This window comes from Pezoporus flaviventris, unplaced genomic scaffold (genome assembly GCF_033815535.1).
Source record: "Pezoporus flaviventris isolate CSIRO_AGI_PZ_B2104156 unplaced genomic scaffold, CSIRO_AGI_Pfla_v1 ptg000007l, whole genome shotgun sequence".
Lineage (NCBI taxonomy): Eukaryota > Metazoa > Chordata > Aves > Psittaciformes > Psittacidae > Pezoporus > Pezoporus flaviventris.
The window spans coordinates 11432802-11460653 of record NW_026892555.1 but is presented as its reverse complement, the minus strand read 5'-3'; the positions used below and the strand labels follow the sequence as shown (position 1 = coordinate 11460653).

At 40.1% G+C, this 27852-nt stretch overlaps 1 protein-coding gene across 1 annotated transcript; it reads left to right on the top strand.

Annotated features, from left to right (window-relative positions):
- Positions 1–16: 16 nt before the first annotated feature.
- On the top strand, positions 17–27188 carry TBC1D31 (TBC1 domain family member 31). The gene is made up of 22 exons (XM_061447790.1): positions 17–234; positions 2101–2247; positions 2721–2836; positions 4603–4781; positions 9558–9709; positions 10106–10265; positions 10502–10702; positions 11876–12049; positions 12877–12956; positions 13059–13205; positions 13474–13607; positions 14600–14733; positions 15307–15486; positions 16469–16701; positions 17299–17451; positions 18593–18728; positions 19668–19760; positions 21880–22020; positions 23069–23263; positions 23691–23841; positions 25644–25760; positions 26822–27188. The coding sequence occupies exons 1-22, from the start codon at positions 158–160 to the stop codon at positions 26956–26958; spliced, it is 3237 nt and encodes a 1078-aa protein (XP_061303774.1). The 5' UTR covers positions 17–157; the 3' UTR covers positions 26959–27188.
- The last annotated feature ends 664 nt before the right edge of the window (positions 27189–27852 follow it).

Below are 27852 nucleotides of genomic sequence, written 5' to 3'. Positions count from 1 at the left end.
TGATATCCGGGGGGGAAACAACCGCTTCCTTCCTACTGTTCTCCATTGGTGAAGCGGGAGTGGGCTGTACCATGCGTGCGGCGCCCCCCGCGTGGAGGCCGTTGGAGGGGCCGTGAGGGAAGGTGGCGAGCGCGGGAGCGGCAGCGTAGGGCTGAGCATGGAGAGCTGCGACCTGGGCGACCGCCAGGATGGCTTCATTTGGCACCGCAAGCCCAGCCCGGCGGCACCGCGGGGGTAACGGCACGGGAGGGCGGTGGCGGTGCAGGGCCGATCCAATCTCGCACAGCGCTGCCGGGACTTAGTGCCGGGCTCCCGGCCGCCATGGCCCTCTTCGGTGCTGCGCTGCAGAGGAGAGGCCGAGGTCAGGGAACGGAGCGGGTAGGGCTGTCCGGAGCCCACCTGAGCTTTTCTGCAGGATATCCCCGTTGAAGGCGGAGCAGGTCCCCAAGGAGGCTGCAATCAGAGATGCTCTCAACGTGGGCAGTCATCCCAGTTATTTTTTTGGTTTTAATTGTACTGGACAAAATGCCATTGATGGATTCCCAGACTTTAATCACTGTGAGGGTGGTGAGGCACAGGGTGCCAGAGAAGCTGTGGCTGCCCCATCCCTGGCAGTGTTCAAGGCCAGGTTGAACGGGGCTTGGAGCAACCTCGTGTATTGAAAGGTGTCCCTGCCCATGGCAGGGAGTTAAAACTGGAGGAGCTTTAAGTCCCCATCCAACCCAAACCATTCTGTTATTTAGACAGGAGATGAAAATATTATCTGGCCCAAGCTGAAGAGCAGCAGTGTGAATGTTGCTTTGGGGTACTTGTATGTTGCTTGAACTGGGGAATCTGGATGCAGCTCTGTGAACTCCTAGCTTTATTCTCCTGGGTTAGTTGTGTCAAAGAACTTTTGAAAGGCAGAGAATGATGTTGAGAAAGTCCTGTGAGATGCTGTAGCTACACTTGCATTTCAGGGTACTTTTAAACTCAGAAGTCATGCTTCAGTTGTGGCTTTTTATTATATTAAAGACCCTAACATCACTAAACTTTAATTATAGTTTAGAGTAGTTTAACATCTTTCTAATTTCAGTTCTATGGCCCTTTCCTTTTATTGCAGATAAGAATGGGCTTAATAGAATGAGGTGCTATTAGTTTTCCATGACTGCATGGCTTCTTCCCATATTCACTCACAGTTTGTAGTATACACCAACAGTTGTATGCAAGTGCTGGGTTGTGTGTTCTGCCCTCTTAGAAACTGAAGTCTCAGACAGCTGTTAGCATCTTCTATAGCCGTGGTCACAGTATTTGGCAAAAGCCCTGCAATCTCTAATCAGCCTGCAGATGCCCTATACAGTTTTGGATGTAAATTCAGAGTATAACTAAATATCTACGTGCTGACAGAAAATAATTGGTTTGCCCAGTGTTAGCAAAAAAGAATCCAGTAGTAGCAGATTTCCCAAATCCTAATGTCCTGTTTCCTTGAAAAAAACTTCTTACAACTTAGTCTGCGCGTGGGCTTTGGTTCTTGCACCAGGCTCCATTTTATGCTGACAGCATGCTACAAGGATAAAATGAGAAGAACCAGCAAGTCAGATTACATTATATCAGCTGAGTAATGATAAAAAAAACCTTTCTTCATGCTTTTGATGACTCTGGGGAAAAAGTGGTCTTAAAACCGATTTCCCCCATCTAATCCAACTGGTTTCTTGCAGTAATTTATAGCTTCTGAGTTTTCTAGTGTATTTCTTTACAGTGATAATACAGGTTCCTTGTTGTTCCAGGTTCCAGAGTGCTGAATTGGGCCTGCCTCTAGACTGGTAGAAGATACATCAGCATATATCCTACTGTTACTTACCAGACACCACATAAAAGAATAGTGAATGGTGGATTTCCCCTATCTGCTTTACATGTTTCCTAACTGCTGTCCAATACAGTGAATGACTTCCTTTGTTTAGTATATTTTTTATGTTAAAAATGTGTTTTTTCAAGGAAAATTTTTTCATAGAACACTCTGAATAATTAGAATTGTAAACCCATAACTAGGAAGCCTAGGTTTGGAGAAACATACTAATAAACCAATTCTAACCATGGTTGTTTTGCTTGTTTTCTTCACAGAGTCCTAGTAAACATAATTCATAGTGTCAAAGGATACCATTCAAAGACAATACGTTTTCTGAACATGGCTTTTGACAGTGCTGGAGATTCTCTACTTGCTGGAGACTACCAAGGGAATATATATGTTTTTGACTTGAATGGAAACAGGTAAGAACATTTCTATCAAGACATGTTAATTGTCTTGACATCTGTAACATTCAGGGGCATGGAACTTGCTTAGGTAGCATGCCACAGGCCTGGGTTTACCCCTCAGTTCTCCATGAATATGGAGATAGCTGCTCCAAAAGATCAGAAATTTCTAACTTTAAGCTGAACAGACAACAATTTCATATAACTTTACCACACAAAGTTATTCTTTGGATGGTACCTGTGAGCCATGAACTAATTATCTAGACCTAGTGTTGCCATTTGCAGAAATATATTAATCAGTCTTTTAAATTTCATACTGTTTTAAAATATTAGCATTGATTTTTAGATTTATTATAATGAGATATGATTTATTGCTCCCTTTTGAGTTTTTTTTTCTCAGTGAATTGTATTAAAACTGATTAAGTTATTACTTCACTTGACATTATGAACCAGAGTTTCCTTACGCAATGAGAATGTGTATTTTGAAATAGGTTCAGCCTTGTTCAGAGAACAATGCAGGCTTGCACTGCTTTGGCATTTAATCTTCGCAGAAAGACAGAATTCCTGGTGGCTTTGGCAGATTATTCTGTTAAGTGCTTTGATACAGGTAAGGAGATATTTGAAGGCTTATGATCTGGATTGCTAGAAAAACATGTATAATTTTAGTGTTATGTCAAATTTTGGTAAGATTTTTGATGGAAAGCTTACTGTGCATTTTATGCCAAAACCAGAAAAGTTTGAGCCCACGTGGGTTATAGTCCTGAGGGTAAATGAACCCTTGCATTGTCAAAGTTTCTCAAGTCACACAGGCATCTGGTTAACTGAAGTCTAGCACAGGATCACAATTATGTATGTTACCTTTTTTAAAGTCATTCTGGGTATGTTTGCTTAGAATGAGCAAACATACATGTAAAATCAACCCTAAATCAGTTGGAAGTATGAATTTGAACCAAATTCAGTTGCAAATGAACCAGTTATTAATTATATTTACAGCAAAATATTTGAACAGAGGCAGTATACACTAAAAGAACTATCAATATGCAAGTAGATCTGTATTCTTTAAATACTGTAGATATTTAAAATGAACTTTACAGGCCAGCTGCATGTCTCTGTCTTGATTAGAAGTTAAATGGGTGAATTATCCTTAGAGATGTATTACATAATAGTTACTTGGTGGGCTTTACCTTCTTCTGTAGAAGCCATATTCTCTAATCCTATGTCATTGCCTCCTGGGTGGATGTTTTCAAGCACTAAATTCTCTTGTAAGCACAGCAGCAGGTCAGCTGGAACCACCCCATGGGCTGTCAGACAAACTACCCAGTGTAAATAGTGCAATTGCCACAAATACAGTTTGATTGCTGAGGGAAGATTAGTGGTCACGCAGTCACAAATAGGAGACAATGTAGTAAGAAGAACCATTTCCTTAGTATGCAATATACAGCATAAGAATGTTTCAGACTCTAAAAGAATTATTGAGGTGTTGCTTTCTGACTGTGCCTTTCTATAGTCATAGCCCATTGTCATTACACCTTTCTTCCTTGTACCTGTAAGTGGTTGTGTAATCACTCATACATATTGTCCACAAGTAAAAACAAGTGGAGAATTTTAACTAGAACACTGAGTCTCAACTTCTAGAGATTATTGTGGGTAATTTGATAATCTTACCTGATCACAGTGTTAATGACTTTTTAAGACTGATTCTTAGGTTAAATTAAACAAGTCTGTGCAGGAGAGTTGGGCTTGGTCAGCCTGGAGAAAAGAAGGTTCCAGGAAGACCTTAGAGCAGCTTCCAGTACCTAAAGGGGGCCTACAAGAAATCTGGAGAGAGACTTTTTACAAGGGCAGATGGTGACAGGACAAAGGGGAATGGTGTTAAGATAAAAGAGAACAGATTTAGATTAGATATTAGGAAGAAATTCTTTACTGTGAGGGTGCTGAGGCACTGGCACAGGTTGCCCAGAGAAGCTGTGGCTGCCCCATCCCTGGCAGTGTTCAAAGCCAGGTTGGATGGGGCTTGGAGCAACCTGGTCTTGTGGAAGCTGTCCCTGCCCATGGCAGAGGGTTGGAACTGGATGATCTTTAAAGTCCCTTCCAACCTGAAGCATTCTGTGATTCTGTGAAGTTGGTTTCCTGTGTGAAACTGAGAATAATTTATGAAAATTGTTACTTGGAGATGAGGAGATGGTTATATTTCTCTGAGGTGTAACAGCTATATGAAGACTGATATGTTTGTTTCTTGTCTGTGATGGTAAATGCTTATATATGAGGTATGCTTAAAAGTCTCTTTCCCAGCAGTGTTGTCAATAAAGAGTAAATTTGATTCACTTTGAATGACTTTCTTATCTTTTGATTTTTTTTCATCAACCCCTGCAGAAACCAAGGAGCTGCTTAGTTGGATGAGAGGACATGATTCTTCAGTGACTTCCATCTCTGTCCATGGCTCGGGCAGGTATGCCATCACTACATCCACTGATACAGCACAACTGTGGGACCTGGACACCTTTCAGAGAAAAAGGAAGCTGAATGTTCGTCAGTCTGTGGGCATTCAGAAGGTGAGTGAAGAGCAGTTGCTAAAGGGTGAACAAACATACCTCAAGAGGAGTGACATTGCATTTTAAAATCGCAATATTTGAAAATATTCTTTAAAATACAGCTGAATCTTTTGTATGGTTTTTGGGTATATTTCCTTAACTGTCATCCTGTCATGTCACCCAGATGACCAGAATCATGACTCAATAGCTGCAGAGATCTGCTCGGAACTTTTAAGGAACCTCTGTCTATAGAGATGCTCAAAACTTGGTTGGATGTAATAGAATACTAGGCTGGAAGGGATCTCAAGGATTTTCTGGTCCAACCTTTCTAGGCAAAGCATGGCATAGACTAGATGTCCCAGGACCCTTCCTAGCTGAATCTTAAAAGTGTCCGGTGTTGGGGAATCCATCACTTCCCACGGGAGATTATTCCAGTGACTGATTGTTCTTGTTGTGAAAAATTTTCTGCTTGTGTCCAGCTGAAATCTCCTCAGGAGTAACTTGTACCCATCACCCCTTGTCTTTTCCATGTGACTCCTTATAAAAAGGGAGTCTCCATCTTCTTTGTAGCCACCCTTTAAATACTGGAACATGGGGATAAGGTTTCCCCTGAACCTTCTTTTCTCAAAGCTGAATAAACCCAGTTCTTAGCCTTTCCTCATAGGGCAGGCTTCTCAGTTCCCAGTCCTTTGATCACCTTTGTGGCCCTTCTCTGGACCCTCTCCAGCCTGTTCACATCTTTTTTGTATAGCAGGGACCAAACTGAGCACAGTATTCCAGGTGTGGCCTGACAAACGCTGAGTAGAGTGGGAAACTTACATCTTTATCTCTGCTGGTGATGCTTTTGTTCATGTTCCTCAGCATCCTGTTGGCTTTCTTGGCTACAGTTGCACACTGTTCACTCATACTGAGTTTGTGTCCACCAGGACCCCACAGATGTCCTTTCCACAGAGCTGTCTGTCCCTTTCCACAGAGCTGCTCCCCAGCCAAGTAGATCCCTGTGGGATGACCTTGACTAACCCAGTTTAATCTGGAAGTTGGAGATGTCTTTTTGATTGACCCCGCTTTGACCAGCGGTGGGCCTAGAGGACCTCCAGAGAGTGATTCCAAACTAAATGATACTGGGATTTAAGGGTGTTGTTAAAAAAACCCACACAAAACAATAGTTTTACTGTCATAATAGTGACTTCAGACAGTCACCACCACCTACCTCATTCAGCTGCTTGTTCCAAAGCTGCTCTTCTTTCTACACATGCTAAACACTGGATGTGGGAACTGTCGTGGTTTAAACCTAGTCAGGTAATTTGTTCGCTCACTTCCCCCCCTTTCTTGCCCTCCCCCTGCTCTCGGAGGGATGGAGAGGAGAATTGAAAAGAATGCAACTCCCACGGGTTGAGATAAGAACAGTTTAGTAACTAAGGTATAACACAAATCACTACTGCTACCACCAATGATAATAATGATAAAGGAAATAACAAGGGAAGAGAATACAACACCTCAGCACCAGCTGACCGATAACTCGGCCCCCAAGCCCGACCAAGCTCCGACCGATACCTCCTCCAACCCTGCAGTCTCCCAGCCCTTCCGGCTAACTCCCAGTTACATCCTGGGCATGACGTGCTGTGGTATGGAATACCTCTTTGGTCAGTTTGGGTCAGGTGTCCTGTCTCTGCTTCCTCCTGGCTTCCCCTCCTCCCTGGCAGAGCATGAGGCTCACAAAGTCCTTGGCCAAACCTAAACATCTCTATCAGCTCTGTTCCCAGGCCGAAAGTCAAAACACAGCACTGCATCAGCTACCAAGAAGGGGAAAAATGCTACTGCTGAACCCAGGACAAAGCTGAAAAGTAACTCAGCAAAAAGAAATTGCTGCTTTTCAGCCTTGTGGTTTCTTTGCATGACACTTATACTGGAACCACACAGAAGCTGAGAAAGGTGACATGTTTGTGTCAGGGGGTGGTTTAAGTAGGTCTTAGTGTTAACGCTGCTTTAAACAGGTCTACCTGCGCCACCCCATGTCAAAGTTTGGCGTAAGTACTACAGAAAATGCTGACGCAACGCCTGAGCTTTGCTTACACTTGTGCTGCTCTGCAGTGAATAGTCTTACGAACACCACTTCAAACCAAAGTTCTCACCCTGCTGGTCACTAAGCAGCCATGCTGATTTTGCAGAGAGCAAGGCTATTCATTTAAGTGTCTTCACCGTGTTCTAGGTCAGGCAGAAATTTTGTCAGCTTGAAATAGTCACCTAACAATTACTGTGGAAGACCATGAATCGATTTTTGTTTGTTTGTTTTATTTAAAGTGTTCAGCAGTGCAGGTTGCTAAAACAATTATGTCTTCCCTCCAAGGATGGCTGCATTTCTTTAGTGGACAGGATTTTCCTAATGCTCAGTATCTGTCTTTGTGTAGGTACTTCTTACTGATAAGTAGGTCTTGGAATTTGGTAGGATCAGGATGTTACAGTATGGAAACGACCTTTAAATCCAAACAATAGTGACTGTGATTGAATGAATAAATCACTGTTTAGGAATCAAGACCCTGCACTTTTTGTTTTGCTCTACCATTTCTGATTATGCAAATAATCCAATTTATCCAGGTTTCATTTTCCTGTCTTTAGAATAGAATCATAGAATAGTTAGGGTTGGAAAGGACCTTAAGATCATCTAGTTCCAACCCCCCTGCCATGGGCACGGACACCTCACACTAAACCATGTCATCCAAGGCTTTGTCCAACGTGGCCTTGACTGCCAGGGATGGAGCATTCACAACTTCCCTGGGCAACCCATTCCAGTGCCTCACCACCCTTACAGTAAAGAACTTCTTCCTTATATCCAATCTAAACTTCCCTTGTTTAAATTTTTACCTGTTACCCCTTGTCCTATCACTCCAGTCCCTAATGAAGAGTCCCTCCCCAGCATCCCTATAGGCCCCCTTCAGATACTGGAAGGCTGCTATGAGGTCTCCACGCAGCCTTCTCTTCTCTAGGCTGAACAGCCCCAGCTTTCTCAGCCTGTGTTCATATGGGAGGTGCTCCAGTCCCCTGATCATCCTCATGGACCTCCTCTGGACTTGTTCCAACAGTTCCGTGTCCTTTTTATGTTGAGAACACCAGAACTGTACCATATACTCCAAGTGAGGTCTCACGAGAGCAGGGTAGAGAGAAATAATGGTATTTACTCCCATGTCACAATTTAAGACATACAGATAAATGCTTTATTGAAGATCACATTTATTATTAAACCACAGTCCTGACACTCACTGCCCAAAGTTGGATTCTTGCTTGCTGTCTGAGCTGTCATAGAAGTGTCACATCAATCTCTGCAGTGTGCTTTTTTGTGCCTCTTCACTTAAACCCATTTGCACTCCAACATACACCTTCTGTGAAGTTGGCATGGGGCAAAGCTAATTTAAAAAGACAGAAACTGAGCTGCATGCTGCAAGAATAGCAGTTGAAAAAAAAATGAGATCAGAGAGCTAAGAAGACATTTACAATGACCAGTTCCAAAGCATCACTGCTTATTCAACGGCTGCTTGCAACCATCCTGTGGTATTTTTATAGGGCAAAGCAGAAAATGAGGAACTGTTCAGTACTCGAGTTTATCACAATTTAAACTTCATCTATCTGCATGATAGACATCTGCTCTCAATTCATTGTGTAGACTTCCTCAGGGTCCCTGCAGGAGGACAGGCAGCTCTGTCTGAAGATAAATGACTCTGGTAGATAATGTAACTCTTTCCCCACAGATAACTTTTGCTCACTGTCAAGTGACTAATTTGGATTGAACATCCAACTTTCAGTCACTAACATTCAGTGAGATGAATCCCATCCCACGTATCCAGATTTACAGATTTTCAAGGCACAAGAGACCATTCAGACCAAAATTCTGAACTTCATAGCACTGACTGTTAATCTCAGCCAGTAAGTACTTCAGGTAGTCCCTTAATGTTCACATAGCAGAAGACATTTCCAATTTAGCCTTTGGAATTATAGGTACAAGGAATTTGCTGAAGTTGCATGTGCTGCTGCCAAAATAGAACCTCTCATCTAAACCATTAACTTACCATTAAACAAGAATGTATCTGCTGACATCCAAAAATGTAAATAATCCTTTTTTTCCTTATTGAAACAGATTACACATAAGCAATAAACATGTTCAGACTAATTTAAGGAATATATATTTACAAGCTTTTCGGTTTTGTCTTCATTCATCCTCACAGTAAAATCTGCATTTTGTAGTTGGAGATACATTGCTAAACTTTCTACAGCGTTTTTTACTTTTAATAGTTGTATGTAAAACTGAGAAGTTAAAATCTAGAGATGAATGCTTCACAGAGTGCATTTACAGACTGCTGGCACTATCTGAATGCTGAAGCTAGTTTGTAGAGGATGCAACAAGCGGTTACTCAGTGAGCTGTTCTGGCTCACATTTCCCATCCACTCCTCCTCCTGGATTCATGTTCCCACCATTTATATTATGCCCTCTCTGGCACTCATCCGAAACCTCCATAAGACAGTTTAACAGACATAAAAATAATACAGATAAAGGTATGCTCCATTTTTCTGAGTTAAACTGGTTTAGCAGAGGGTGCAAGTCTGAACCAGTGTGAGGGAGAGTGGGTCTGTCTAGGCTGTGACAGGGGGGATCTAAGCCTTCCATAGCAGCTGCATTGCAGTTACAGTTATACCCAGACTGTCATGGCTCTTCACTGTTTTATTTTGCTGTGCACGTTGGTCCAATTTAAAGGGTATTTCCTTGACACTATGTTCCATTTTTTTTAATTTTATGTATTCTTCTAGGTTTTTTTTCTTCCACTGAGTAACACCATCCTCAGCTGTTTCAAAGACAATTCTGTTTTTGCATGGGAATTCGATACTCTTCACTGTAAATACCGTTTGCCAACTCCTGTAGAAGGTTCTGCATTAATTTATAAAGCCTCTGCAGTTACCAGGTAAATTGCTATTTTTAACGTTCTAAAGGCAAACTACAAAAATTGCAGTTTTAAAACAGGTTTTCTTTCCTTTCTTGTAATGTTTTGTGGAAGTATTGAGCTATATTCTGGGATAAGCTTTTGAATTCTGCTGTGACATTTTCAGCAAGGATCGATAGCAGCTTTTATTACAGTCCCATAGCTGATTTTTAGTGACCACTAAATTAAAATTTATCCTTTGCAAAAGCAAATTTTATTATTTAGGAGCTATTTTGTTCTTTCAGGAGAGTAGAACAGGAATAATGGCAGATGCAAAAGTGATTTGAGGGCATAGAAGAAAATGTACAATCTCTTTTTTGGCTAATACAAACTTGAATTATAGTATTCTGATGGAAACTTTATCTCATCGGGATCCAGAGATGGCCGTATTTTTGTAGCTGGTGGAAAATCAAATCAGCTTCACTTATGGTGTTTAGAATCAAAGCAGTTGACAAGAATAATCCAGATGCCTCCAAAAGTACGAGCTGTTCGTCATCTGGAATTCCTCCCTGACAGTTTTGATGGGGGCTCCAACCAGGTCAGTTTATGTACAAAGCTTAACACTGGGATATTTGGCTAGTTGATTCAATGCATATACTTTGAGGAGTTTGGGGGGATGCTGGGGATATGGGCCCATACCATGCTAAAAGAAACTTTCTGTGCTAAATGTTTGCTCAGTTGCTCTTTTAACTTAACAGAATGTCATTGCTGAATTGGGCATTCTTCTTTATTTTACATTGACAATATTAATCGACGAAACCTTTTAACTTACAGGTCCTTGGAGTGTTAAGTCAAGATAATATTATGAGATTTATCAATATAGAAACATGCAAACTTCTTTTTGACATTGGGAGTAACGAAGAGGGAATTAGTACAGCAGCGATTAGCCCCAATGGGCGGTATATTGCAGCAGTAATGGAAAATGGTAGCCTGACTTTATACAGTGTCCGAGCTTTGACTCAAGAAGGAAATAAGGTAGAGTGTTTTATATTTCTTCAAACAGCAGTAAATCCGATTAAAGTTGATACTTGTCTATGTAACTTTTGTATCAGGAGTAGTTTGCAGATGTGTTGGAGTGCCATATTTAACACTACCAATAAAGAAAAAGTAGTTTGTAGAGTTTCCTTCATAGTTACTCCAGCCTGTCAAGTAGTATGATGTTTTAAAGTATATATAACACTCTGTTTCTGGTGTTGGGTAGAGGGGGAAATGGTATTTCTTTCTACAGCAGTTTGTATGGACCACTTTATAAAGAAGTTCTGTGGGAGATGGAAACAGCATAATTATGCTGCTCCTGTTCCGTTTCCTATAGGAGGTGTTTTGCAACTGATGCTCTTTAAAACCACAGGCATGAATGGTGCTTTTGTCACTATGATTTTGTTGTTCTTACTGTGTTATTGGATGCCAGCATCCATCATTATGACACAATCATACTCCTAATCCCTCCTAAGTAACAAATGTTCTAAATACCAGTTCTTATTTTATTAAAGTAATTTATTAATGGGAGTCAGGTTTCTAAATCCAGAATTCCATGTATCTTTAATCACCATGCCTTTGAAGTAAACAGTAACCAGCTTTGGATAATGATGGAGTTGGAGCGGAGGAAGGATGTGTAGAGATGTCACACATGCATTCCATTTACACTTCTGCTGCCGGTTTGACATGAACTGGGATATCCACTTACTTGCTTTCCCAATCTCCAACACTGAATTAATGCCTTGCTGACACTGAAGACTAATTAAAGTTTGTAAAGGGCTTTTGTTTTCTTTTTAACTGGTGCTATAGAAATGCAAACTATTCTAGTGATCTTGAGAAACACACTAGAAGTAAATAACCTGAAGAGGATATGATACACATTTATACTGCACTGAAATTATATTTCTTTGTTTGCTAAGCAGGGAAATAACATGATGTTTGGGTTGGTTTGGAAGCTCTGTAAACTTTCTCACAGTCTTTCTAGTTTAATACAGCAGTTTTATTCTCTGGCATACTTATTTAGGAGTACACAGACCATATGTGTTTATTTATGGTATAAATGTGTCTCTTGTTATGGCCACCAAGCTCAAAAATATGGCATAACATAGAATAAACAAATTACAGTGATTTTAACGGAGATATTTTAACAGAGGTATTTTCACTCAATATTAGCCTCCACCCCCCGTGTTCAAAGTAGAAGATTGGTCCAAGTGCACAACAGAGGCAAATAAATTGACCATGAGAGTGACTTCAGAGAGGTCGAAGAGGCCTTGTAAATCCAAAGGAAGCAAAATTCAAACCAGATTGATGAAACTGCAAGGGAACGCATCACTTGAAAATAAAGAGGTAGGAAGAAGCTGTGGCTATTTTGTTCTCCAGTCTGCAGCATTTAAAATTCATTGCAAAAAAAGTATGTAGTTTCTTACTTTAAAGAGTAAGTTCAGGCACTTATTCACTTGGATGTTTGAGCAGAGAGGGAATCAAGGGAATTTTAGTACCTTTTATTCTCTCTGTTTAGCCCATACTCCTGTATAGGACTCAGGCAGAGCTGCCTCCAGTCAGCTTGTGCTACCTCTGAAGTTGTTCAAGCACCTTGTGACATACTTGGATATTTGCTAGATCAGATATGCTGCATTGCTAGTGAACTGCACCTCTAAAACGTCTGTCTAGAAGTCATTAATTTTTTTATTAATTCTTTAGATGTGTTTCTGTTACATTTATTTCCCGTCTGTCATCACTGTGCCATCTTCTCTTTATCTTGCATCTCGTGTAGATATATTCTCATGTATATACACACATATATATACAGACACATATCTGTATCTATGTATATCTACCTGTAACATTCATTGCAATATGATCTATTCTTCTTGTCAGTATTCCTTATGGTTTGGCTATATCCATTATTTAGTAATGTATAGCTTAGTCACTTGGGTCTAATGTGCTTCTGACTGAAATCAGTGGTAGCTGTTCTTTGAGTTCAGTAGTAGGTGAATGATCTGAATTATCTTTTTTGTTGTTGAAATACCTAGGGTTATGTAACAGCAGTATGTGTTATTGTATGATTCTGTGTTAGGAACTTCACTATTTAACTACTGTCATGGATTAGAGAGTGAGCAAAGATATTATGTGATAGAAATCCTTACACTTACTGTTGATCCCCTATGTTGTAGAACGAATTGCCAGGCGGATTAAACAAGAAACGTCTGCAGACCTTACTGAAAGGATTTGGAGAATATCCAGCAAAGTACAGGTATTTCTGTGTGCATGTTCATGCTTGCACAAGACAAAAGTGCTTGTGTTTACTGGCGTATGAAAGAGAAGTTGCTTGACTAAGTGTGCATTTTAATTGCAGGATGTTTGTTTGGCGTTCCTTATTACAACTTCCTGAAAACCACTTGGCATTCAGTAGCCTAATAGATAAGGGTACCCACAGTGCATTTGTGAATATTCAGAAGGAGTATCCCATCAAAAATAGGAAACTTCTGAGAGTTTTACAGAGGTAAAATACATATATGATTTACTTAAATACAGATTTTTGTTATCATATACTGATCTGAAATGTATCTAATATCTGGAATCAGCTGTAAGGAAAATTGTGGAATGATCTAGTAGTGTGCTTATGCAATTTTGTTTTTGTAACTCATCAAATTCTGCATCTACCTTGTCATTTACACAGTCTTTCTATGTTGTGGTTCTAAAATGCATATTATATTTTTGTTTGGTTTTGGATCGATGTTTTCTACATCTTTGTTTGCTTTTGCCTACAGGACCTTATCAGCTCTAGCTCACTGGTCTGCTATCTTTGCTGAGACACCTTATATTCCTTTGCTGGCGTTCCCGTTTGTAAAATTATTCCAGAACAACCAGCTGATCTGCTTTGAAGTTGTTGCTACAGTAGTAGGTAAACAGTGATTTTAAAAACTCAGCTATGCTGCAACATGTTTAAGCTTTCCCATGCAAAAGAGCTTTTCCTGATGAAATGAGTGAGGTATTTCCTAAGAGGTCACCAGGCTCTCTTCTGAAGGTGTTGCCAGGATTTAATAGGTAGCAACTGTATGCTTAAAACAAAACCTTGCTTATAAATAAATCAAAACATTAGGCTTCTTTTTGCAGTGTTTCTAGCAAAAAAGTTAGTAGTATTTGCAAGGTCTCATCAGCAAAACCAAGTGCATCCAGTATAATTATAATAACTGCACTCCCTAAGACGTGGGAAAAGTAGTCCCACCCACCCACCTTCTCACCCGCTCCCAGTCAAAAGGGAATGATCTCGGTTAAGGTTTTACTGTGTTTAGTTGTCCTAAGCATGTGGTAACTCCAAATTAGACATTTGGCTGAAAGCTGGCTATGGCTGTGTTCTGAAGAAACATTCTAAATTAAAGTGCTTTGCACTTAAATTAGTTGTTGCAGCTGCTGCTAAGTCTACAGAAGATATGTGCTGCCAAGCATACATACCCACTTTGCAAACACATGCTGTTAGTGAGTAAGTATCCAAGTTTACTGAAATTATTCTTAGTATGTTAAAAATTACTTGATCCAGGCTGTAGTTTCATAAGACACAAATACCAGTGTAAGTATTCCCATCTGCCTCCAACCACTTCATCCCACAGCTCACAGACTTCTTTTAGTTTTATTTTTGAGCCGGATTAATTCTTCAGTCTGGCAAAGTGAACTGACATAAACACTCATGCTAGTGCAGCTGGAGCAGCAGTGAACTGTGGGCATGGTTTAGAAGTAAATGCAAGGAAAGAGGAGAGATTGGGAGTAAATTAAGTAGGTTTTGCTGCCTAAAACCACCTCTTAAATTCGTAGCCTTTATAACTAAACTTTAAGTTTGTCAAGAGTCCATTGCTCTGGATTACAGTGGATCGTGTTGGGCTTTTTATTTTCTTTCAGTTAATTTTTGTCAACACTGGTTTGAGTATTTTCCCAACCCTCCAGTTAATGTCCTTGGTATGATGGAAAATGTTTTGGCACATCATGACAAAGAACTACTTCAGCATTTAATAAAATACAGTGTGACTTCGCAGGTAATATTCTAACCAACTTTTGTATATGAAATAAACTGCAGTGAATGACAGTGCACTAGTCTTTGATTTTGACATAGTTCTTTTTGAGGGAGTTCTCATTAAATAACAGTGGATTATATAGGAGTGTAGAGAATATATCATTGCTTTCCTGCAGCTTTTCATTTTCCATGATCATAAATCTCATACATGCTATCATAGAAGTCATTTGCTTTTGAGTCCACATTGCTTGAAAATCTCTTCATCAAATTATAACTGTATTTTTTTAAGTGGACAGTGATGAATTAATTTTGTAATCCTTATTTATCATTAGGGATTATTTTAGCATCACAAATCTAAACAGAAGATTTAAACATCCAGTGAAATAAAAAAATTACTTTTAACCTACCCATGTTAATTTTGAATGTTTGTAGTGGGTGATATAACTTATCTTCAAATATTCTAAATTAGTACCTGTTTCTGTAATAAATTGATAGATTCTTGGTAGAAGGCAAGAAAAATTCATGCTACTTCTTTAAATGGAATGTCAAAAAATATACTAATGGATTATTTTGTCAATTTTCCCAAATAATGCAGGTTTATGCTTGGCCTCTTCTAGAAACGCTGTTCTCTGAGGTTCTAACAAGAGAAGAATGGCTGAAAGTCTTTGACAATATCTTCTCCAACCATCCTTCGTACTTTCTAATGATTGTCATTGCCTATATCATGTGTTCCAGAGCTCCCTTGCTTCACTGTAACCAAACAGCAGATTTTGAGGTAAAAATCTTCTTCCTATTTAAGTCAGTATCTACAGAGACATGTGTAACTTTGTTGTTATGGAGGTTAGAAGGTGTCCTGGGTTCAGCTGTAACCGCAACAGAAGGACATTAATATATTATAAAGTGTTTCCGAACGTCATCTGGTACCTGACAAATATACAATAATTGAGTAAAACATTGAGCAATTTCCTGCAGTTTCATGCAACAAGATATTTAAAAGCTTTCATAAGCTTTCTAATGGCACTAAAAGCCATTTTGTAAACATCAGTAGTTCATCAACAACAAAATAATTCTGCCTTGTCTTGGGGATCTGCTGAGATTCTGCCCATGGAGACAAGGCATTGTCATTCTGTCATGTTGTTTCATTATTTTGCTGATTTACAAAATTAGACAATATTATTTGACATTCTCTGAAGCTAAGTGAAAATATTTGCTTATGTTTAGCCTTACGTAGGAGGAGGGTTTTTCTTATGAAATATCTCTGTAGGCAAACAAAGGATTCCACCTTGAAACTGTGCTTGTGAGTCTGTCATCGACAGACATCGAACAGACAACATTATTATGTTAAAGATTTTCTAGGTGAATTAAGGTCATTGACAGGAAGAGAAGTCCTGCAAGAAGAGGAACTTTGAAGCTTTATGTTTGAGCACCAAAAGTTGAGGAAGGTTTATTCAGTGGTAGGAGAGTCTGTGCAGGCAGTTGAACACTCAAAATTCACACTTGGCTTTCTAGATCCCATAGGCAACTCCCATTTGAAGAGAAGGTAAAGAACCAGAGCATATTTTTACAACTTGAAGAGGTTTGGGTCAAGTCATTTTAACCAGTGATACTTTACTAAGTGGTAGGGGTAACTTAGTAAACCCTTTTAAATCAACTTTTGAAATACAGAACTTGCTAATTTACCTAATTATTCCCATATAGACATATTAAGAATTTGCTTAATCTTTTGTAGAATGTAAATGGAAACATGTCTCTTACAGTATTTCTTTCATCATCGTAACAACCTGGACATTAATGTTGTGATTAAGGAAGCTTATCATCTTATGGAGGCTACACCACTAGATATCCATCCACAACGTATGCTTGATGACTTCATACCACTTACGAAAGGACAGTACCCTGTATTTAATAAATATCCAAAGTTCATTGTGGATTATCAAACTCAGGAACGGGAAAGGATCAGACAGGATGAAATTGAATACTTACGAGAGAGGTATTAATGGGAAGGTTGAAGACAGTATCGGACTGGGAGGGACAGAATTGCCTTTTTCTGTTATAATGTGTATGCTTGAGAAGAGAGACAAGAAAATTCAGGAAGATGACTTTAAATAGCTGTTAAAGGTTAAGAATTGTTTGATCTGACACATTTTTAAGTTAAATTGGCAGTCTTTTCTTAAAAACTGTTTGTTAATTCACAGAAAATATTGGGCCACAAGTCTTCAAACTTTGAAGCTTATAAGTCAGAGCCTAAACCACTGTTCGCCTTGTAATGTCCAACTTTGTGAAGGGCCTGGAGTTTTTAGCTTGCTATTGAAATCAGTGGGTACCATGATGCCAAAGCACCTTTAGAAAATAGTTTTTGGTACGAATGTGAGGAAGAAAATATCTACAGTTATCTGACATGCTCCATTGTCTCTAACAGTCAGTATTGTAACTCTTTCTCTGCACTTTATCAGTACATAAAGGGGATGCCATACCCATTCATGACATCACATTTCAGCAATTCTTTGCTAATACAGTCATCAAAGTCTAAATGATCAAGTAAGTTCTTGATTCTTGGCTTGAATTATTAATGTCATCTTCCATTTAGACAATTAGCACATGAGTTAGAAGTTAAAGCACAGGAACATAAAGCAGAAGATGAAGCCTGGTACCGAAAGCAGGAGATACTTCGAGAAGCTGAAGAACAAAGGCGAAAAATTCTGCTGGAAGAAGAAGAGAAGCTGGCAGAACAGAGGCAGAGGTATTATAAGAAGTAGTAGGGGCCTGGCTACTGTACCCTGTTATTACATTTTTAGCCATGAGTAAAGAAGAAATAACCACTAATTTGTATAAATTGCAATGTGGGAAAACAGTGTGGTCTGGTGGGTCAGATTTTGGTGTGGGAATGAAGTGATCTGGATTGTATTACTGCCCTGCCTGAGGGAATAACCAGCTTAGAGGCCAAGTCACTTCATAGTTTTGTCTTGGCTCGCAGGTTTTTGTCAGTCTCTTTGGATTGTGAATGCTCATAAACAGTCAATTGCTGTGTGTTTGCACACTGAGACTTAAGCCTCATACTGTGGGCAGACTCACATTGCAAATATAGGAGTCCCTTACAGTATTGGTGATTGTACACATCCTTGGGTTTCTAGTGGAATTGGAAAGAACACTGCTTTATGTGTCAGTTGCTGAGTAAAGAGTTGTTATAGTACTGAAGCTGAGCTGTTAGTTTGTATATTTTGCAGTTGTAAAGGTTTAAGGAAATTTCAACATCTCCATAGATTTTTAGATCAACTGCACATAACCACAGAATCACTTAGGTTGGAAAAGACCTTTTAAGATCACTGGGGCCAACCATTAACATAACACTACCAACTCTACCACTAAACCATGTCCATAAGTGCTGCATCTGCAAGTGCTTCTCTTAAACCTCTATAACCTACAGAGTAAGTTGTAAAAGGCAGTGAGCCTTTCTTGCAGACTAATGCTTGAGTTTGTAGTTGTGTTCCTTGAAAGAGTTTGATATTTTCCAAGTAAAGTTAGGACTAATTTTGTGCAGAAAGAGATACCAAGGCACTGGTAATTATTCTAAGGAATTGTTTCTAGTTCTGGATGGTTGAAGTAGTAAATTAGTGCTTATTAAAGCAGAACAAAAGTAGGGCACAGATCTTAAAGCTTATTAGGTACACTGCTATTAGAGGATATCTGTGTCTGTGAATTTAATTTTGTCTTGTAAATGGAAACTGGACAACTTACAGGAATGAAAGCAACTGTCCTAAGCTTTCTAAGTTAGAGATTAGCCCATAGTAACTAATGAATATCTGCAAAGCAAGTTTGTGCTCTGTGGTACTGACCTTTTATATATACAAGTTCTCTTGTTTCTGTTTGTTTCTGCTTTGAAGACTAGCTGCTGTGAAACGAGAACTGAAAGTAAAGGAACTACAACTTCTAGATGCTTCGAGAAGGCGTTTTCTGAAATACCAGCAAGATCAGTGTCAAATGGAACTGAACCGTCTTAATGATGAGATCATAAGAAAAGCTGAGTATTGCTCAAGCAATCATTTTCTTGAAGGTTTATTAGTTAAAATAAGCAAGGAAAAAAAGCATAACTAAAATTTCAGTTGATGTGCTGTGATTTGTGAGCCCAGAGGTGTATTTAGCATCAAATGGACTGCTTTAAGTGGTAAACACATAATTTAACAGTTTTATTTGGCACTTAACTGTGTTCCGCTGACTTGCTTTAACTGGCAAAATTCCTGGGAAAAGCCAGATTCATCTGTATATTGGCAGTGATGAAAAACGTACTGAGGTCCTTAAAGGACTAGTGAATTCTCAGCTGCCTGTGAGCTGTATGTCCAGGTTGCAGATTAACTCTGCCATTGATGTCGAGACTTCGCAGAGGCCTCTAGCCAGGCCTGGCTCTGCTCCCATGTTACTAATACAGGCATCATGTCATGCAGATGCTGAGAATGGAAGTTTAACCTCATGAGCATAAATTCTTTGCAGAGCCATTCCTTGTGTCTCGGCACCACACTTCGCAGAGCACAGTGCAGCTGTCTGCTTGTTTCTGCAGTGAGGGCACTATAAGATTCATTAGCTCCAACTCAGCACAGGTTTTGCCAGGTGCAGAGTGGCCACTTCCCTCTCTTGTGTACTGTCCTCCACAGCATTCTGGGCTCAGAGACCCCCTTATTCAATTTGGAACTGCATCTGGCAGGTTATTAGCACTAGATCAAGCCTGATACTTCCCTAACATGCCTGGTTGGATGCAAAACTATTCTGTGACTCTTCCCCATCTTGCCCTGTGCTTTTGATATGCAACATATTCCATTACATGTTCATGGTATGACAGAAAGTGAACTAGAACTTAGAAGTAAGGTATGGCTTGGGATTTTGGACATTCTCCCTGATCCTGTTCTTTTAAGAGAGAAGATTTTCTCCCTTACTGTATTTTCATGTGTTTCTCTTATCCTCAAGGCATCCCTGAGAGAGCAGGAAACAGCTGCTACTGTTCAAGATGTAGAAGTACGATGGATGGAGCTTGAATCACAAAGACATCTTTTTGAGCAGGTAATTATTAGGGACCCTTACAGATGTTTATACCTTATGGTTCTTCCTTTACATTTCTCAGATTCAGTTGTATTCATTCAACCAGATTTTGTGAGGAGAAAGGGGGACTTCCCCCCCTTTCTTCTCCAATACCTTTTTTAGAAGAAACCCTCTGATAAAAACATTGGTAGAACTCACTGTTACCTGTTTTTCTGAGACAAAATGCCCATGTCCTCCCTGTTTTATTCTTCTCTTGTGCACAGGTACCACATGGCTGTTGCGGTGTTTAGGTGTGTGTTCAGCTGGTTGAGAAAAGTGAGGAACATGTAAATAAGAATTAAGTCTAGAACAATATGTTCCTCATCCCAGAAACTCCCACGTTTTCATCTGTGATATCCAGATAGTCTACATTTTCTGGAGAGAACAGTATAGCAGATTGATGTAGTTGATGAAAAAATGTCTAATTGACAACATTAAGCAAAAAGGAAAGGATGGTTTGTGGGGAATGTGCAGTTCCTTTCTCAAACGATTGACTTATAATTCAGAAATATAATGACTGAATAGTAAAGGGTTTTAATCAATAATACCATTTAAAGTTAAATATGGGTTACTAATTATAAATAATTATTATAAATGACTAAAAAGCAAGGCTGCCAATGGAAGGCCTTAGTAATGTCTGTTTTGGTTTGAAACAGTTAAGTTTAGTGTTTCAAAATCACATTTACATGTGCCCCTCTCACATATGTATAGATCCAACAGAATGCAGGCAGATATCCAGATAGCTAACCCGTATTCTGAAAATAGTTAGGGTTGGAAAGGACCTTAAGATCACCTAGTTCCAACCCCCCTGCCATGGGCAGGGACACCTCACACTAAACCATGTCACCCAAGACTCTGTCCAACCTGGACTTGAACACCAACAGGGATGGAGCATTCACAACCTCCCTGGGCAACCCATTCCAGTGCTTCACCTCCCTTACAGTAAAGAACTTCTTCCTTATATCCAATCTAAACTTCCCCTGTTTAAGTTTTAACCCATTACCCCTTGTCCTATCACTACAGTCCCTAATGAAGAGTCCATCCCCAGCGTCCTTTTAGACCCCCTTCAGATACTGGAAGGCTGCTATGAGGTCTCCACGCAGCCTTCTCCAGGCTGAACAGCCCCAACTTCCTCAGCCTATCTTCATACGGAAGCATGTGTTTGTTTCTATTTGGCTTTTTAAAGCTTTTGGCCATAGCCTTTTTATAACTTACGCTGGGCTAAATTTCTTTTAGTGTTTATTAAATACACAGCCAGCTGCACTGTGGCTACATAATGCAAACCAGAATGAACTCATTTGTGTTCCTGTACATGTAAAGTCAGCTGTTTAAGGGAACTAATTTTCCAGTGATCGTCCTCTTTAGGCTAGAAAGGTAGCAATTATTTAACTAACTGAGGATATATGTCTGCCCACAAGAGTTTGGGTAGACAGGCATTGCCTGCCACATCCTGAACTGTTTCTCTGCCGTTAGTGAGAGGCTGTATTCAGGCTTAGAAGGCCGAGTGTGCTAACTTTGCTTCAGTACCGTGCTGACACAGCTCAATAGATTTCCTGCAGGCCTGGGAAGGGTTGTTTCTTCTCCAGAAAACTCTGCAGGTTATGTCCAAATGAATGAGAAGAAAAGGTGATGTGAGCTAAAATTATATTTCTAGATCTACTGCTGATTCATGCTACTTTGGCAAATCATCTGCAGTCAAGATGCTGATGTGTTCATTATAAGGCCTCCTATCATGAAACATGATTTGTATTTGTGAAACATTTTGAGGTTTTAGCTAAAGTGTGCCATGAAAGTGCAGAATATTTTCACAATGAGTCTAATTCATTTAAGTTGGAATTCTGCTTTTATGCTCCACTGTAACCCAGGGAATGGAATTATATCAGTATCAACCTGCAAAGACCACTGTGATGACTCAGGCTTAGAGTAATTCCAAGTAGATAAAGCAGCAGGGTATATCACTTTCTTGCACAATTATGATACGTAGTAGGATGAGATTTGTGGATATATTCAAATACTTGTTTAATGAAAATAAATGTTAAAGAGGCAGAATTACACGAGTTAGTAGCTTAGCAACAATAACTTACATTTGTGTGTTTGGCAGCATCTAATCAAAGATCAAGAGACAGCTAAAAAGGAAATGAAAGAAGAGGTGGATGCCCACCGAAGAAAGGTGGATCTGGAAGATCATCTTGTACAGAGATTGATGAAAATACATCGAGAAGACAAACAGAAACCTCAGATGGTAAGATGATTGGGTCTTAATGTGTATTTTGGGGAGTTAGTATGCTAACTGTACAAGTAGTTCTAGTTAATATCTTAACAGCAATTAACTAATTGAAGCTAATACGAAAATATTTTCTAAAGGCATTTTATTTCCAGATACCTGTACTAATAGATTGTGATGATATGTCTAAAGTTTTGAGGTTTTCAAAGATCTGAATGAAGTGTCCAAACAGCTATATATAATACTGAAATTCTCTGGGCCTGCCATGAATATTGGCTTTACTTAGAAGGCCTGTAAGTAAGACATATAGAAATAAGATTCAGAAGTGCTTTTCAAAATAGTCATCCTCCTGTTAAGGAACATGTTTTATTTGCAACCATAATAAAACAAAAGTAAGCCTCAGAGGAACTTTCAGTTGGTAGTACTTGGCAGGAAATTCAGCTGTAGAAGCTGTCTTCTAGATCACAGTAATGAATGTGTTTAGCTTGACATTAGGAATTGTTCAGATTGTCAAGCTCAGAACTTGTAACTGCACAGTTGGAAAAATAGTTGCAGCTAACCCACTGCCCATATGCTTGGCATCTGCATTTATATTTTGTCTAGAAATAAGCATATGGGTCTGAATTTTTGTAAACAGCCTTTGATTTTTGGAAGCAGATGGACGTGGGTGGAAGTATTGGCATCCAGGTATCAGTCTTATGTTAATTGCACCTGGAAGTCATATTAAATGCATGCTCAGAAAGCTAAACTCCCAAAATCATGGAGAGAGTTGATGCTTTATTCCAAAAGATTTTTAAAATACCCCAAAACCAACAAAACACAGAACAAAACAAAGCCTATCAGTAAGGGAAAGAATAACAAGGATGAAGCAGCAGAAGAAAGCCCTGATAGATGACACAGCCTGTGGCAGTGAAAGGAGGAGTAGCTCAGCAGGTAAAGTGCTCCCAGCAGGAGCATCTAAGAGTGATACTGGAGAACATGTCAGTTCATCTTACCTTATCTGTAGGTAAGGCTGTGTACCTGAAAGAGACTAAGTGGATTGATGGTAAGAAGGATGTTTTATTAGGTGGCTGAAGAAAATTTAGCCCAAGCAGAGCAGAAACTCCTCGACACCGACTGGAGGTTGCAGGTGTTGCATAAGCTAAGGCATGATGACCAGGCCCGAGAGAAGCGTTACGAAGAGATAGCCAAGCTCCTGCATGACAACAGGGTGAAAGAGGCTGAACTGCTCAAGGCCATGAGGGAAGCAGAAGAAAAAAAGGTACTTGCACTATTGCTTTTTCTAGGTGAGACTGACACAAATGTAATTGTCTTTTGCTCATAACATGGTGGTGCATAAACCTGAAAGGTATTGAAAAAATACCTTTTGTTAGCAATCTCCTTTCCTGTTTTGTCTGGAAATTTCTGGAGGCACTAGAACAAATTGGTGAGGATATTTTAGACTTAGGAAAGACGTTGCTAATTCTCCAAGTTCCTCTCTTTTTCTTTTTTTCTCTGACCCAAGACTTTTTACCTTTCTCTAGGTGTTTGAATGAGAAACTTTTGAAAAAGAAACATTCACTTAGTTTAATAACATATATTTTGATTGAAAGGTGACATGTAATCTGTAATAATCTAGATGGTTTTATTTGCTGTGTTTTCCTTGCAACACATCTGTTGAAGACACATTTAATCTCCCTGTTGCACAGTGGGAAGAAGTTATACAGAAAAAAGCTCAACTGGAGGAAGAGCAGAAGGCTGCTGCTGCTGCAGATGAGCACAGGAAGCAGTTTTTGGAAGGCAAAATGAATGAGGCATTACAAGTGGCCGAAAAGCTGCAAAGAGAAGATGGCTATTTTGGTGAGCATATACATAATGGCAGTTCTCCTTGTGTGGGTGTTGGCATGAAGCATTCAGCAACTGAATAAAAACTAAGTGCCCAATATTAGGAATAAACTTAACTCCTTTATGTAAGTGCTTTTTGGCAGTATTCTTTCATGAAACCAGTGTATCAGCCAGAATTGGAAAAGAATCTCAGTTTGGTATCTGTGTGGCTTGCAGCAATATAAATGGCATTTTTGGTAAGAGCACAGGTTCAGCTCAGCTTACGCCAAATGTAAAATCATAGAATCACAGAATATTTAGGGTTGGAAAGGACCTTAAGATCATCTAGTTCCAACCCCCCTGCCATGGGCAGGGACACCTCATACTAAACCATGTCACCCAAGGCTTCGTCCAACCTGGCCTTGAACACTGCCAGGGATGGAGCATTCACAACCTCCCTGGGCAACCCATTCCAGTGCCTCATCACCCTAACAGGAAAGAATTTCCTCCTTATATCCAGTCTAAACTTCCCCTGTTGAAGTTTGAACCCGTTACCCCTTGTCCTATCACTACAGTCCCTAATGAAGAGTCCCTCCCCAGCATCCCTATAGGCCCCCTTCAGATACTGGAAGGCTGCTATGAGGTCTCCATGCAGCCTTCTCTTCTCCAGGCTGAACAGCCCCAACTTTCTCAGCCTGTCTTCATATGGGAGGTGCTCCAGTCCCCTGATCATCTCATGGCCCTCCTCTGGACTTGTTCCAACAGTTCCATGTCCTTTTTATGCTGAGGACACCAGAACTGCACACAATACTCCAAGTGAGGTCTCACAAGAGCAGAGTAAAGGGGCAGGATCACCTCCTTTGACCTGCTGGTCACGCTCCTTTTGATGCAGCCCAGGATATGGTTGGCTTTCTGGGCTGCAAGCGCACACTGCCTGCTCATGTTCATTTTCTCATCAACCAACACCCCCAAGTCTTTCTCCACAGGGCTGCTCTGAATCTCTTCTCTGCCCAACCTGGAGCTGTGCCTGGGATTGCTCTGACCCAGGTGTAGGACCTTGCACTTGGTATGGTTAAACTTCATGAGGCTGGCATCAGCCCACCTCAGAAGCGTGTCAAGGTCCCTCTGGATGTTATTCCTTCCCTCCAGCGTATCAACCGAACCACACAGCTCGGTGTCCTCGGCAAACTTGCTGAGGGCGTACTTCCTTAAAAATCCTCAGTCAACATTGTCCTGTGGTGACTGACATACAGTACTAGAATGAGAAGTGACTTTGCCAAGTATTTATTCATAGGGAAAAAACACTTATGTGCTTCCAGCATTGGCTAGCACATCCTTCTCAAGTGCTATATTTTGCATGGTTGTGCAGATGTTTCTACTATTCCCCCATCTCCACACAACTTTGGTGATTAATAGTTAGTGATTAGTATTGCTTTGGGTGAACATTTTCAGACTTTGTCCTTATTTCCCTAATGGTTTTACTATAGAGCTATTTGCAACTGGAAATTATTAAAATGGGTGTCTCCTCCTAAAACTGGAAGTAGGAGTAGCCATAATCCACATGATCTTTGTCAGAAGATTAATTATACAGGAAGAAACAGCACATGTGGAGCCATAATTTCTGAAAATGAAATGCAGTGATGCATAGCTTTGACCCATGGAGTAGGAACATTGACTTCTAATTCTCAGCAAATTGTACTTGCCATTAGCTGGGGTGAATGAGTGTTCCAGTTTTGCTTCCTGGAGGAAAACTGTTTCACCTCAAGCTAGAAAAATTCACTAGAATTTTAAACACTTTCAGTTTAATTTACAGAGAATCCTTCTCTCCATCCCCATAGAGAGACTGCGTGATTTAAAGACTGGACATACAGAGAGAGGGGTAGAACTCCAGCAGGTGCCAAGGTCTGGAAACATTTGTCTGAATGATTTATCCTCATCAGAGTCATCATTACATGGTAAGTTCCTAAGTTAGGACCCTCCTTTCTTTCACATTTCATTTCAGAAGCATGACTGGAACAGCTCATTGTGCAATTGAGTCATTATTAGTTGTGTAGGTGTTTAGTGGATAGTAAACCAGTTTATTGTTGTGTTCTATTCCACTCCTGAAAAAACTGTCTTTGCTACCAGGGGCAGCACAGATAGGAAGTGCCTGGAGGGTGTCACATCAGTCGTATTAAACCTCAGCTCAGCTTAATCCCATTCTGACCTATCATTTTACCTGTGCTTTTTTTTTTGTCTTCATAGTTATACGTGATTTGGGGATGTTAAGACGATGTAGAACTGTCTTTCATCGAAGTCTTACTAAGAGTTATAGTCTGTAGTCATTATCTCTGAGCTGTCCTAGCTGCTCTGTGTGAAAGCACAATTTTAAGCCTTATGTGTCTTAGGTATGAAGCTCTGTATACAACAGGAAACACATTATCTATGGCTGGCCAATGCGATCCCCCAGCATCGGACGGTTTTGGAACAAAAGAAAGGCACTGCTTTCAAATAACTTGGTTTTACAGGTCTTAGGGCTGTTTCACCTCAGTGGTAGTAATAAAACATAGCATTGCTATGCCAGAAATATCTGCTTTCCAATAAGCATTCACAGTACTTGTGAAAAATCATTACTTGCAATGTTAAGTGTGAGTTTCTTGTTTCCCTGGAACATTCTCTTCTCCAGGCTGAAGTACCTTAGAGAAGCTTTGCAATTCCTAAAGAGGCCAACAAAAAAACTGTAGAGGAACTTTTTATATGGTCCCAAAGAGTAAGGACAAGGGGCAATGGCTTTAAGCTGAAAGAAGGTAGATATAGATTAGGTATGAGGAAGAAACTTCTCATTGTGAGGGTGGTGAAACATAAGAACAGGTTGCCTGAAGAAGCTGTGGATGTCCCATCCCTGAAAATGCTCAAAAACAGGCTGGAAGGGGCTTGGAGCAACCTGGTCTAGTAGAAGGTGTCCTGCCCGTGACAGTGGTGTTGGAACTGGATGATCTTGAAAGTCCCTTCCAACCCAAACCATTCTGTGATTTAGACAGGAGACAAGGAGACCTGGCACGCCAAGAGTGGGAACTGATGGCAGAAGTCCGACGGCTCAGACAAAGGCTGACCTCACAGGCTAGAACCAGACATCCTCCAGCTCGACTCCCAGCTACACCATGGACGCCTTGAGATGGTTTGCTCTGGACCTCAGCTGTACATTCAAATTATTCATTAGTGGAATGCTAAATATGTATAGTACAATTAAGGATCAGAGATTCTTTATAGTAAAGGCCTTCAAAAATATTTTTATATAAAAATAAAAATGCTGACTATAAAAATGTGTGTTGTTTGTAACCTTCTAATTTTCTTAGTAACTATAATGCTATTTTTACTTATAAAATAAACTCATTTTTTGCCATCATGTTATTACACCTGTGGTATTTGTATCATTTCTCCTGGTAGATGCCATGACTTGAAGAAAGAAACCAGTGTTAAAATGTTGGGTTTTGCAGTGATGTGTTAAGTGGATTCTGCAAGTTGCAGCAGTGAAATTTGCAACTGGAGAAAAGCATCCTTTCCACTGACAGCCAAACACTGAGAACAAGGCTCAGAGAGCCTGTGGCACCTTCGTGGCTAGAGCTACCCACAGTTGTTAACACGTATTAGCAGGTTTGTTTCATGAGAAAGAGGGAAGAGGAGATGCTGCTCGGCTGGATTTCACTGGCTAATGCTTATACCAAGAGTAGAACATTACGTGGTGGTACACTAGAAAAGAATGAGGCAGAGTAAAAAAGTGAATCACTCGCAATTGCTACACATGATGCTGATATCAGAGTAGATTTGGCTGTGTAAAAATATGAGGACCTGGAATTTAATTTGTTCTACTTCCCATGGGGGTTGGCTAAAGCTCTTTGGGGCAGCAGTATTGCAGCAGGACTGCTTGTGGTGCCCCATGCGTGTTGAAGCACCATGCTGAGGCCAGACCCAGGCAGTGGCTCTGAACCAGCAGATCTTTATCACATAAAGACTTAAATATGCACCAGTAGTTACTTACCCTCATATTAGCATCCTCTGTGTCTGGAA